At 43.0% G+C, this 14,611-nt stretch overlaps 1 protein-coding gene across 5 annotated transcripts in view; it reads right to left on the reverse strand.

Moving 5' to 3' along the window:
* Window positions 1–14,611, reverse strand: part of DNAH8 (dynein axonemal heavy chain 8) — a 358,350-nt gene that overhangs the window by 134,839 nt on the left and 208,900 nt on the right. For all 5 annotated transcript variants that reach the window (XM_070074115.1, XM_070074114.1, XM_051854776.2 and 2 more), the window contains 5 exons: window positions 13,304–13,434; window positions 5,983–6,136; window positions 3,688–3,852; window positions 2,428–2,654; window positions 635–753 (listed from right to left, as the gene is read on the reverse strand). In XM_070074115.1, coding sequence (XP_069930216.1) covers window positions 635–753; window positions 2,428–2,654; window positions 3,688–3,852; window positions 5,983–6,136; window positions 13,304–13,434 — 796 coding nt within the window. The remainder of the gene's footprint in view (window positions 1–634; window positions 754–2,427; window positions 2,655–3,687; window positions 3,853–5,982; window positions 6,137–13,303; window positions 13,435–14,611) is intronic.

The raw sequence follows: 14,611 nt of genomic DNA on the forward strand, positions 1-14,611 counted from the left end.
GTGTTTCTGCCATCGCCACAATGTCACAGCCCAGGGAGCTCAATAACACCACGTGACTAGGTTTTGTTTAGAGGAAATGAAAAGCAGGAACGAAGGCATGTTGGTTTGTTTGGGCCCTATTATCTGTAGACGTAATTTGTCCCAATGCATTCTTTACCTGCATACACTGCATATCCCAGACCATTAGGAAACCACGGCCAGGAGAGCATCTATTTTTGGTTTTATTTGTTTTTGCTTCTCTTTTGGCTTTTCCTTTGTTAGAATTTCAGGAAGCGTTCACACAGCAAAGTTTATACAAATCAAGGTAAACCATAATGAAAGCAAAAACTGAAATGCTCATCAGTTCCCAAGAGCTGGCTCCTCCCCACCTGCAAGCAGTGGTCCAGAAACTACAGTGACTCACACCCAACACAGTGGACCTAGAGTTGAAAGAGCTGGGGAAAACAGGGCACTTCCACCTCGATTTTGTTCTAACTGGAGCTTCTGGGCAAGTCAAAAGATCCCTCAGGGCATCCCTCAACATGGCCTGTGAGTAACAATCAAGAGAGTATTTCGTTTTCAAGCACAGTTTCCACCCACCCCAAGTGGATCACTATCAAACACGTCTGAAAAGGTAAGATCCCACTCCTCTTACCAATATTCATACGTTCGGCTTGTTCATGGATATATTTCAGCTTCTCAGTATAAATGTTTTTGTAACCATTTATAAACGAGAGATAAGACTTAGGAGTCACGTGTGCTCTTCGGCGATATCTGAAAGCAGAGTATAAAAACAGCCACCTCTGTCATTCGGGAGTGCTTCCAGAAAACATCTACATACACTCTTCCTGCCGTGAAATAGGGGCGGCTGCACAGGCTGATCCAGCAGTGGGCGGGCGGCAAGTGCACGTGGTTTCCCAGAGGTGAGGCTGAAAGACAGCTAGGTCCTTCATGTGACCCTCACTCCCACTGTGAGCCTCGGTTTGTACCTCTGGAAGCCTGAGAGAATAAGGTCTGCCCTCCTCCCGGAATCTCGTGAAGATCAAATAAAATTGCATTCTTGAACACACTTTACAAACTTTAAGGGTCTGGGCAAGTATTAGGGATAAGTGGTTGAAATGCATTTGTACTGCAATTTGTTTCTATTCAACTGGCATTTGCTATACACTTCTTCACTGCTGGATCCCAAGTAGATGAATTTACGAAAGTGGAAACCAATCTTTTCCCTTAGTTACCGGATCAGCCTAGGAATCAAAGCGGCCATATATGATTCAAATATTCATCCCACAATGGGGTTTCTTAGTCATTGTATTTCAAGATGGAAATACGTAGAAGTAACAATTTTATAGAGAAGTCAAAGAAGAGCTCTTAATATACTACAAAATTAATTTCTCTTTTAATACTTTAAGGTTTTTTTTGGAAAATTTCGTATCTATGGAACTATTCTAGTGTTATATAAATACATCCAGAATAACCTTCAACACTATTAGAGAGTCACATATTACATCCAGAATAACCTTCTACAACTTGAGATGATATGAAAAATTTGGGAAATACTCCAAATTTATAAAAACAACAAGTTTTAATAACTGTAAGAAGATAGAAATTTATCATCACAGGTAACAGTAGTTAAGAGGAGTTTGAGTTTAATGGAGAGGAAATCTTCCTATGGTAAGAATTAATACATATTGAGTTACCAAGAGACTATGAGAGAGTATCCACAATTACTAAGAAGGATGGCCTAGGTAGGCATAGCTTTTCTAGAAGATTCTGCACCCCCTGAAGCACATTGAGCAACCCTAGGGGAGGAGCTTGCTATCCCAGAGACCCAAGTTGGCCCAACTGCATTCATATTTGTCAATTTGACACAGTAACTATTATGCTTCAGGAGAAAACTATGGCAGACATCAGCTTTCCCAAAAAGGAACTCACAATCACCACTTTTAGGGAGTGGTTTTCCACAGTCAGTTAAAATGGCATTTCACAATTACTTGGCAGAAGAACATTGATAAGACTGAGTCATGCGAATACACAACCTAAATTTCCCCTTAACATAAGGCAATAAGGAAACTTTCAAACTGTGCACTTCTTTAATCAAAATAAATAATGCATTGGAATAAGAAACCAATTTTAAGCAGTTTATAATGAATTAGTTAAGTCATTTTCAAAACAAAATTAAGCAAATGAAATAGAACGACTCATTAAGCATCTGTTACTTGGAGCCTGGGTGGTAAAGAGGTATTTAAGAATGGACATTAGTTAATTTTTAAATCTCTTGTATTTGCCATCTTTTCAATGCACAGTCCCTAGAAAATCAAAGCAAGAAAAATCTGAACGTGGCTGGGACTTCATGCTCAATCAGAAAGAAGACCCTTTCATCAGATGCTACAGTGAATTCCTCTTTGGAGGGAACTCCGTGGTTGGGTCCCTTTCTATAATATCACCTACCTTTGGAAATAGCTTTCACAGCTCTCTGAAACCATGTCATGAAAGAGGCCCATTGTTTCCACAACCTGTCTTTTAGTTTCACTGGAGCACACAATGTCATAGCCTGAGAGGAAATAGGAGGCCACGGCGATCAGAGCCTCCTTGGGCCAGCGACTGAACCAGTCCATAGTGCAGCCGGAGATCAAGCCAGGGAATTTCAAAGAACGGGCTCGGAACTTCTCACCAACCTATGGACAGCAAAGCCAAAAAGCGTTAGAAACACAGAAGGGTTTGTGCATGCTGAGCCAACAGTGTGTCATCACAAGGTTATTTTAAAAAATATTCTTGGGATGCAGTAGTATACACATCGAGGGTTCTGATGAAGGGAGGAAATATACCTCACACTCCTTGTCTTGAGACATATGCAATGTTGGATTTGATTCCAGGAACCATCTTTTAGGGAAAACTGGAGAACTAGAACTCTTAGAGATGAAGGACTTGGGGTGCTTCTAGGCCTTTTGGCAAAGATCAAGTGTAGAAAGAAAGGACAAGGACAGTGAAAGGCATGGAAGGTAGGACAAGTGTGAACAGCAGAAGAAACAGATGTTTGGTCTAAAAAGGAAACAACAAAACTCAATTGCTAATACAGAGAGTTTTCAATTGCTAATACAGAGAGATTTCCCACCATCAAGCAGGCTCCCTTGAGTATTACAGAGATCTCCCTCAAGCAGAGCAGAGCTGTGCGACAGAACTTTCTGTGATGATAGGATTGTTCTAGAAATGTGCTTTCCAGTAGAGCAGCCACTAATGACACAGTGCATGTGTGAGCACTGGAAATCAGCCTAATGAGACTGAGGAATTGAGTTTTTATTTTACTTAATTCTGATTAATCAAAACTTAAATAACCACTTAGGGCTGATGGCTACTCTACTGAACAGCATGGTGTTCAGTCCAAAGCTACAATCACAGACATTCTAGAGAGTAAATCTGTGATGGAGGTGGGGTTTGGGAGGGATTGCATCACCAAATTCCACACAATTCAAATAATCTATGCCTCTAGGTAATGAATGAAAATTGCAGGCTGTGCAATAATTCCAAATAATATGAAAATTTTAAATTAACACACTGGTAATGAGATATTGACCAATGGAGATTAGTGGTGGTAAAGTATTAGTTTTAATTCAATGTAAACATGTACCTTCTCATCAGAGAAGGCAAACTAAGCATATTTAAATAAGTAACTCCCCTTAAATAGATACAAATGAAAAAATGAAAGCTCACTGGAGAAAAGCAGAGAACAACATGCAAGTTCTTCCTTGACCTTGAAATGAAGTACTCATATAGATTATCAAAGGTAGGCGGGTGGCGAGGCAGCTCCTTCTTCATCACTGAAATCAGACCTTGGGTGATTTCATCCATCTCATCCCGTGCAAACAAATTGGAGATCTTTGAGAAACAGACGAGAAGCTGTTCTAATGCACTAGCAAAGTCACATGTCTTTCTTTGCCCTACATGCCATCTCTGCAGTCAGATCCTTGGTTTTCAGGGGATTCATGGGAGTGTAACTTATTTATTGAGCAGTATAATCAAGAGCAAATTATATTTCCCTGAGCTCCATCATTTCTTTAAAATGTCCAGTTGGGGGCAAGTGTCTGGCCTAGTGGCTGGGGTGCCTGTGTCCCACCTGGGAGTACCTGGATCTGATAACCAGCTCCAGCTCTCGACTCCTACTTCCTGCCAGTGCAGATCCTGGGAAGCAGTGGTGATAAGTCAAGTAATGGCATCCCTGCTGACTTTGTGTTCCTAGCTCCTGGCTTCAGCCCCAGCCCAGGCCCAGTTGTTGCAGGCATTTGAGGAGTGCACCAGTGGATGGAAGCTCTCTCTTGCTCTCTCGCTCTCATGCTCTCTCTGCTTCTCAAGTAAATACAATTTAAAAATAAAATGTCAAGTGATAACCTCTGTCCTTTAACTCATGGTCAGTCTTAATTCTGGCTCCAAGATACTTAACCAGCTTGCGTACCCTTAAGCATCAGTACACACCACTGTGCAGGCAAGAGTTAATATAGCAGGTCTGACCTTCAGGAGAGTGTGTTTGCAAGCCTAGCCCTCAACTGCCATCTGTAAACTCAGTTTTTGGATGTCTCCCCCATTGCTAATAAGATTGCTCTGCTGTGCCTAGACTGCTTATACAAACACTGTGATAACAAGCTGAACACCCCCTTTCCTGCTGGGAGTCTGGAATTTTGGCAGTGTGGCTAGGCAGGGAGTGACTACACGACCAGTCCTAAACAAAAACGCTGGACTCTAAATTCTAAATGGACTTCCCTAAACAGAAACACGGTGCATGTTAGTGTACCTCACACTGGCAGGACAGCACGTTCTGTGGGGCCCCTTACAGAGAGCATGGGAAGCCTGCCTGTGGATTCCTCCAGACTCCGTGTGGTGTGTATTTTTCTTTTTCTAATTTATTCTGTTTGCTTGAAAGGCAGAGTTTCAGAGAGAAAGAAAGAGAGAGAGAGAGAGAGAAATTGATCTTCCATCTGCCGGTTCACTCCTCAATTGGCCACACTGGTCTGGGCTGGGCCAGGCCAAAGCCAGGAGCCAGGAACTCCATCCAGGTCTCCCTTGTCGGTGGCAGGAGGCTATGCACTTGGATCACCCTCCACTGCCTTCCCAGGCACATTAGCAGGGCGCTGGGTTGGAAGCAGAGGAGCAGGACTCAATCTGGCACTCCAATATGGGATGCCGGAATCACAAGTGGCAGCCTAACCCACTGTGCCACAGCGCCTGCCCGTCTTTTTCTTTACCAATCCAGCTGTGTATCCTTACTGTGTTGTTATAATAAACCTTAGTTCTGAGTACAGCTAGAATATTTTTAAGTGCATAGAAAAATGGAATTTAAACAGTTATTTTGGGGCCCGTGTTATAGCACAACAAGCTAAACTGTTGCCCACAATGCCACCATACTGTATCAGAGTGCCAATTCGAGTCCTGGCTGCTCCACTTCCAATACAGCTCCCTGTTAATGCACCTGAGAAAGCAGCAGAAGGTGGCCCAAGTGCTTGGGCCCCCTCCACCCAAATGGAGTTCCAGGCTCTTGGTTTGGGCCTGGCCCAGCCCCAGCCATTGCAGCATTTGGGGAGTGAACTAGTGGATGGAAGATCTGTCTCTCTCTCATGGAAGGGCAAATACAGGTGAAGGTGATGGGGGTGATGCAAACGTCCACATCGAATGATGAGAACTCTTTCACCCACTCCATACTTCTGCCAGAGAGACAGGCAGACAGACAGACATTCTGCATTTCCTAAAGCAAATCACAGGATCAAATTTAAGACTGAAGAGACAAACAAGGAGTCACAATGAAAATGGAGCAAAGGGAAATAATAAAATCTAGAGGTGGGCAGCATTTATTTTGCTGAAAACACACAGAGAACCTTCTAAACCTCACATGCTAAATCGCCCTAAAATCAAAAATGTGTGCTCAGTGGTCTCATTTCTGAAGCGTTGCTGCTTTTTCTATTCACATAAAATTTACATGTTCACAAGACGAGCTTTTTGTCTACTTGTAAGACCTACCTCTCCCGAAGACAGCAAGTTGTTAAGGTATTCCAGAAAGGCCTCGTCCTTTATCTCATTGTCTGTGAAGATAAAGGTGATGCCTTTGCCATCAGCACCGGCAACTGAGTACAAAAACTTTAAGTCGTCAGTTAGGTTGTTCACATTGTAAGACCTAGAAAGGGAAGTGGTGGAAAATCTGAAATTAAAGAAAGCACAGCCATACTGTGTTTCAAAACACAATAACGACCCACGGAATCACAGTATCAGTGGTACCTGATCCAACAAGTACTAAGCAATTGTGCCTGCTAGAAAGCGGATTAGAGCTAAAGAGCTTTGTGTTACCACTCCAGGAAAACAACGTATTTAACTTGAGAAGTGAAAAACAGAGAATTCACCAGAAGTGACCCATGAAGAGAAATTAGGAATAGGAAAATGAACACTTAGTGCCTGCAACAGATTTTTCCCAAGTGAATATGCAAGGATGTATAATATCTAAAACTGTCCTAAAATTTGGATGTGTTTGCTATAGTGAGAAAGTCACAATAAATTATGAATAAAATTAGTGATAAATTATATATAATGGTAATTTGCATAGCTCACTTAGCACCGAGATGCAGACAAAATGACAGTCAAAGATGCATTGTGCAACATGGCATACACATCAGAAATGTTCTGATTAGGTGGTGACAGATATGGAAAGAAGATTTTGGTCTTTGTTTTTCTGTTTGCTATTTCCTGCCAAATGTATGTGCTACCAGAGGTGATGCAATATATAAAATGTATAAAAATAAAGCCAATATATTCTGAAGTATTAGAACTAAGTCCTCGGCCAGCGCCGCGGCTCACTAGGCTAATCCTCCGCCTTACAGCGCCGGCACACCAGGTTCTAGTCCCGGTCGGGGCGCCGGATTCTGTCCCGGTTGCCCCTCTTCCAGGCCAGCTCTCTGCTGTGGCCAGGGAGTGCAGTGGAGGATGGCCTGAGTACTTGGACCCTGCACCCCATGGGAGACCAGGAGAAGCACCTGGCTCCTGCCATCCGATCAGCGTGGTGCGCCGGCCACGGCAGCCATTGGAGGGTGAACCAACGGCAAAAAGGAAGACCTTTCTCTCTGTCTCTCTCTCTCTCACTGTCCACTCTGCCTGTCAAAAAAAAAAAAAAAAGAACTAAGTCCTCATGGGTATGCTGACGCACTGACGACAACGGTGCTACAGTGCAAGTCATGGTGAGTGCAGTGTAAGCCACAGGCTCCACTGGAAAGGCTATGGGCCTTGGAACCAGAAGGACCTGGGTTCAAATCCCTGCTGTAGAAGAGTTCTTCACATTCCTCAGCTTTTGTTTCCTCATCTACAACATGAAGACAATACCTACTTGCAGAGAGTGTTGGGAGCATTAGAATTGATATAGCTTTAAAAAAAAAAAGTGATTGCTGTTAAATATAAGTGTGGGAATAAGAGAGGGAAGAGATGTACAATTTGGGACATGCTCAAGCTGACTTGCCCCAAATGGTAGAGTTAGAAACATACCAGGGGACTCCAATTTAATTCCATCAAGGTGGCATGTACCAATGCCATCTCACTAGTCCAAGTGATCAATTTCAGTTCACAATTGATCATAATGAAAGGACTAAGAGTCAAAGGGAGCACATAAGCAAGTCTAGTACCTGCTAACACTAACCGATAGAATAAATAAAGGGGAGAGTGATCCAACATGGGAAGTGAGATACTCAGCAGACTCATAGAATGGCAGATGTCCTAAATAGCACTCTGGCCTCAGAATCAGCCCTAAAGGCATTCAGATCTGGCTGAAAAGCCCATGAGAGTATTTCAGGCATGGAAAGCCAAGACACTCTGGCAAAAGATCTCTGTGAGTGAGATCTCAGTGGAAAGAACAGGTCTTCAAAGAAGGAGGTACCTTTCTCTGAAGGGAGGAGAGAACCTCCACTTTGACTATGACCTTGTCTAAACAACATAAGAGTCGGAGAACTCAGAGGGCTTCCATAGCCTTGGAAACTCATGACTGAAGCATAGGGAGATTACTGATGCCATAGACAGGAGTGTCAATTGGTAAAGTCAACAACAGGAGTCACTGTGCACTTACTCCTCATGTAGGATCTCTGTCCTTAATGTGCTGTGCATTGAGATTTAATGCTATAACGAGTACTCAAATAATATATTTCACTTTGTGTTTCTATGGGGGTGCAAACTGTTGAAATCTTTACTTAATGCATACTAAACTGATCCTCTGTAAAAAAAAAAAAAAAAAGAAAAGAAACTATCAACTCCCAACTTGACTCTCACTGGGATTAAACATGACAATAGGTCTGATCTGATTTCATCATCATTAAAAAAAAATCATCTATTATTTTTCACTTTATGTTTCTGTGTGGGAGCAAACTGTTGAAATCCTTACTTAATGTATACTAAGCTGATCTTCTGTATATTAAGATAATCGAAAATGAATCTTGATGTGAATGGAAGGGGAGAGGGAGTGGGAAAGGGGAGGGTTGTGGGTGGGAGGGACGGTATGGGGGGGAAGCCATAGTAATCCATTATTCGTACTTTGGAAACGTATATTCATTAAATAAAAGTTAAAAAAAAAAGAAATGACATAGCTTAAGTGCACTGAAAGGAGTAATAATTTATTTTGCACTAGAGTTTAGACTATGAGCACCAGCTATCCCATTCTGGGTGCACTGTGGTTAAAAAGACTCATAAACTTCAACAAAAAATAACCTCACCAAAAAGAGAGCACACGACTCTTTCAGGATAACTCCCAAGAGGAAAATTCACAAAAAAGAGAAAGTACTGGGATGCTTTACCAAGCTGTAGCTGCACCTGAAAAGAGCCACACAGCTTTCACTGGCTGGCCCCTCTCCAAGCCCATCAGCCAGAGAAGTCACGTAACCATTTTCCCATTTTAAAATAAGGCCCACAGGTCCCTAGCAGCAGGAGGGGGCATGCTGTCCTACACAGGGCCACATGGGAAAACACCAAGCTTGGTCAGGAGACACAGGTGAGGGGAAAGCAGAGGCAACAGCCTTACTGTGGTTTTGAAAGAAAGTTAAGTGGAGGTAAGCAGGTGTAGGGTTGGTTAGTTTGAATAATTTCAGCCAGCTCTGGGCATAGGCACTGTCCTTAGTCGATGGGTACCTGGCCCTGGGGTTATTAGAGCAGAGCACCATTGCCGATTACAGTACAAGAGCCAGAAAGAAGAGGCAGTATGGAGTCCCTACTCTGGATTGGTTGTTTGCACAGGAGAGGCACACTCCTGGGTGGGTCCTATGCCATCTCTAAGAACTGACTAGATCAGGAGGGTCAGTCTCTGCCTAGTCAGCAGGGTCCCAAATGCCAGAGCATCAAGAATACAAAAAACAGGGGTGGGCATTTGGCACAGTCGCCTGCATCCCATGTGGGAGTACCTGCTTTCAAGTCTCAGCTCTGCTCCCAATTCCAGATTTCTGATGGTTGGCCACAGGTGAGGGCTCAAGCAGTTGGGTACCTGCCACCCATATGGGAGACCTGGATGGAATCCCCAGCCCCTAACTTTGGCCTAGATCAGCCCCAATTTTGTGGGCATTTGCAGAAGGAACCAGTAGATGAGATAGATGAGATAAATTCTCTCTCTCTCTCTCTTTCTCTCTCCCCCTTCCTGGCATTTCAAATAAAATATGTAAACTTTTAAGGAATTAAGAAAACACTGTTAAAACACCTGCTTTAATTTAAGCCCCTGTTATTTCTTACTATAGTGACTACGATACCGCCAACCCCAGGATCACAGATTCAGATACACACAGGTGTCAGGCAGACAACACAACGAGAGAAGCAGGCTGGCGGGGTCTCTCTCTGCATGCCCCACCTAAGGAGGCAGCTGCTGCTCAAGTTAAGCCATTTAGGATGTAGGCCTTGTGCTGCCAGATCCTCCAATAACTCCAGCAAAGATAGAAAATATGTTTATGTGGAACAACTCAATTTTTAAAGTTTTAAAATTCAACTTTAGTATTTGATGTTTTATGGCTTTAAAAATGTTTTTGTACGTTGTATTTTGCTAATGTTAAATTTTTATTTTCTATTTGACAACAGAGTAAGGTGTGTGTGTGTGGTTGTAAAGTAGAAAGCGATCTAAAATTCAATGGAAATAAAAGGGTCATATAGTCAAGAAAACCTTTAAGAAAAACAACGAAGTTGGAGAGCTAACATTATCAAATGTCAATATATTAATAGGTATATAAATCCATTAAATGTATACATTCTAAATTAGCTATAGTAATTAAAAGACTGAGTAATGGTGCAATGGTAGACAAATAAACCCACAGAACATAGTCATATATGTGATAAAATCATTTTTAACAAAAAAGGACACTGTGATGTGGCAAGGGAAAGATACTCTTTTTAATAAATGCAGCCACATAAATGAGATATCTGACTGAAAATAGCCTTCACTCCTATCAGACTTTATAAGAAAGTAAATCCTAGGACCAATGCTATGGCATAGTGGGTAAAGCTGTTGCCATGGTGCCTCATCCCATATGGGCACTGGTTTGAGTCTCAGCTGCTCCACTTCTGATCCAATTCCCTGCTGATAATGTCAGGGAAGGCAGCAGAGGATGGCCCATGTACTTAGGCCTCTGCACCCATGTGGGAGATCTGGAGGAAGCTCCTGGCTCCTGGCTTCACACCGGCCTAGCTCCAGCCATTCAGCCATTTGGGGAGTGAACCAGTGGATGGAATATCTCTCTCTCTCTCTCTCTCTCTCTCTCTCTTTCTCTCTGTGTGTGTGTGTGTGTGTGTGTGTGCATGTGTCTCCCTCTCTTTCTGTAACTCTTCCTTACAAATAAATAAATAAATCTTTAAAAAAAGAAAAGAAATTCTGAATGGGTTATAGTCTTACTATAGTGAAAGCAGTACTTTTGATTTATAAATATGGAATATTTGAACAAATATTGTTGGAATAAATGAACAAAGATTTCTAAACAGAACACAAAAAGCACTAAACACAAAGCATTGAAATTAAAGTCTCACTAAAATTAAGATCTACTAAAAGAGTGAAAATCCAGGCCAGTATATGGGAGAAGATATCTACTATACACACCCTGACAAAGAAAATATATCCAGGGCCGGCGCCGTGGCTCAATAGGCTAATCCTCCACCTTGCGGCGCCGGCACACCGGGTTCTAGTCCCGGTCGGGGCGCCGGATTCTGTCCCGGTTGCCCCTCTTCCAGGCCAGCTCTCTGCTATGGCCAGGGAGTGCAGTGGAGGATGGCCCAGGTGCTTGGGCCCTGCACCCCATGGGAGACCAGGAAAAGCACCTGGATCCTGGCTCCTGCCATCGGATCAGCGCGGTGCGCCGGCTGCAGCGGCGGCCATTGGAGGGTGACCCAACGGCAAAGGAAGACCTTTCTCTCTCTGTCTCTCTCTCTCACTGTCCACTCTGCCTGTCAAAAAAAAAAAAAAGAAAAAAAAAGAAAATATATCCAACATTATGTAAAGAATTCCTGGGGTTGATGCTGTGGCAAAGCAGGTTAGGCCTCCACGCACAGTGCCAGCATCCCATATGGGTGTCAGTTTGAGTCCTGGCTGCTCCTCTTCCAATCCAGCTCTCTGCTATGGCCTGGGCAAGCAGTGGAAGATGGCCCAAGTGCCTGGGCTCCTGCACTCACGTGGGAAACCTGGAAGAATTGAGAAGCTCCTGGCTCCTGGCTTCAGATTGTCACAACTCTAGCTGTTGCAGCCATTTGGGGAGTGAACCAGCAGATGGAAGATCTCTCTGTCTCTCCCTCTCTCTGTCTGTGACTCTGTCCCTCAAATAAATTGATAAATTAAAAAAGAAATAAAAAGGAATTCCTAACAGTCAATAAGAGAATCACAGCCCAAATGAAGAAAATAAGCAAAAGACTGAAACAAGTACATCACAAAAGAGGCTACCCAAATAGTCAGAGATAAGAAGATGCTCAACATCAGCACCCAAGCAGGAAATGCAAACTGAAACCACACTGGGAGATCACTACACTTCCACCAGAACTGCTAAAATGACCAAGACTCACGATGCTAAGGGCAAGCAAGGATGCAGAGAAACTGAAACTGGTACAGGAGCTCCAGAAAGCTAGTTGGCAGACCTACTGAAGTTGAATGCGCATACTCTATATTCAGCAATTCTACCTCTAGGAGTATACCCAGCTATGGAAAAGAATGCTCACACCACCTTTGTTTGCAAAAAGAAAATTAGAAATCAACAGCATAAAGGATAAATAATGGTGGTAATAAGTGGTAAGTGGGAAGACTATACAGCAATAAGCGTGAACAACTATAGTTACATAGAGCGTCATAGTTGAATCTCACAAATCCAGTGCAAGAATAGAAATAGGAAACAAAAGAGGGAATCCTGTATGACTCAACTGTTACACAGTCCAAAACCAGGTAGAAGTAGGGCAGGCATTTGGCAGCTGCTCCACACATCCGAGAATATGAGTTCAAGCCCCAGCTCCTGATTCTGACTCCATCTTCTTGCTAATGCAGACCCTGGGAGGCAGCAGGTGATGGCTCAAGTGGTTGGGATGCCTACATTGCCATGTGAGAGTCCTGGACTGGGTTCCTGGCTCCCAGCATCAGCCCTGTGGCCATTGCAGGCATTTAATGAGTGACCTGTGGATGAGAGCTCTCTCTCTCTCTGTCTCTCAAAGAAATAAAATAAAAATTTTAACAAGCTCAAGCAAAACTAGTCAATGGCTTAGGAATCAGCATATGGTTGACACTGGGGCTGGCACTGTGGCACAGTGGCTTAAGTAGCTGCCTGCAACACTGGCATCCCATATTGGAGCACTGGTTTGATCCTCAGCTGCTTTGCTTGATTCAGCTCCCTGCTAATATGTCCAGGAAAGCAACGGATGATAGTCCAGTTTCCTGGATCCGCCCAAATGGAACTCAGATGGAGTTCTGGACTCCAGGCTTCAAATGGTCCTGGCTGTTGCAGTCATCTGGATAGTGAATCAGCAGATGGACGATCTGTCCCATCCCAACCTGTCTCCTCTCCCACTCTGTAATTTTGCCCTTCAAGTAAATAAATAAATAAGAATATGATTGACTTTGGGAAGGTAATGACTGAGACATGAAATGGAGATGTTTCTAGGGTTCAAGCAGTACTTTCTTTGTCTTGGCTGGCTACACAGATCTGTGTATACGTCCTTATCTATAATACTTAACTAATATATAATGCTTACATGATATATATTTCTTAAAATAAAATTGTTTTTAAAAAATAAATATACCAAATTCTTTTTAAATAAGCATTTAACTCCAGAAAAATTATCTAAGGAAAACACATTATGTTTCATTTCATCCTACCTGGTTAATGTTATCTGGAATATTTGATATCCTGCTATAAAAGAGGCCAATCTTGAAAGACTCTGTTTTCCTGAACCACCAACACCCACCAGCAATGCATTTCCACATGATGTTCGAATTATTCGTGAAATCTATTTAGAAATAAAATAGTTTTTTTTATTTGAATATAGGGTACAGATGTTTGCATTTCCTGCACTTTTGGGTCCAAGGTTTAGCCATATGGTTCTAAACAACATTGCACTTTTTCCTGGTAATGGCACATCTCAAATTTTTAAAAATTAAAATGCCAAACTGATTTATTCAACTCAAGTGCTTTCCATGCCCATATATATTTTGCTCATGAGAAACAGAACAAATCAGTTATACTCTCTTCTGTGTCAAAACCATTCTCTCTGCGTGTAACATTTTATTATTTTTAGATTCAGTGGACAGTGGAGCTGTTCTTGCCCACCTGCAGAAGATGAAAAAAAAAGCTTAGAATTGCTTGCTTGTTATTCATCAGTCTAACACACTGCATCATGTAGACACCCTTCTCCACAACTCACACTACCTCCAAGCATATCTCTACCGGCAGCAACAAATTTAAGTACCCAAATTCTACTCACAATGGAGGTGGTAGGATATTTGTACAAAGATTTAATCAGCTGTTGGCTGTCGCTCCCCTTCTTCATGGAGGAACGACACAGGACCCTGCGCTGTTCTTTCGTCTGCTCGGCCCTCCCCGGGTTTGCTGCTGGTTCTTCCCGGGTTGGCTACCGTCCCTTCCACCTCCGTGGAAGGGCGGTTCCCCCTGCCACATTCCCCACTTCCGCGGGGGAGCGGCACACCGCCGGCCGGCTCTTTCGGGGGCTGCACGGGTGTTCCTTCAGATAGATGTTCCCCTTAGATGTTCCTGGTGCATGTCTCTCTCCTCCTTTATAGTCCTCTTCCGCCAATCCCAACTCTGCTACCCACACGCCGAGTACGCTGCTCTCCTCCAATCAGGAGTAGGTCCTACAGTTTCTTGGTTGAACTGGAGGCAGCTGCGTAGAAGCTGTTTCCCTTCTCAGCGCCATATTGTGGGAGAGCAGATGCATAGAATAAGTCTTAATTCCAGTAACAGTCTTAGTCCGAGTTGCTCCCCACAGTTGGCCTCACATGTTTTCCTATGGTTGATTTTCTTAGTGAGGATAAGACTCAAACGGTGGTTCAAATCTTACGCAGGCCATTGGATGACATTGCTAAAAAGATTTCTTTTACCTTAATGCCACTGATTAGGAAGAAGGTCTAAATGGATCACTAAATCCATTTTCATCACTAAAAATAATT

This window comes from Oryctolagus cuniculus, chromosome 5 (assembly GCF_964237555.1).
Source record: "Oryctolagus cuniculus chromosome 5, mOryCun1.1, whole genome shotgun sequence".
Classification (NCBI taxonomy): domain Eukaryota; kingdom Metazoa; phylum Chordata; class Mammalia; order Lagomorpha; family Leporidae; genus Oryctolagus; species Oryctolagus cuniculus.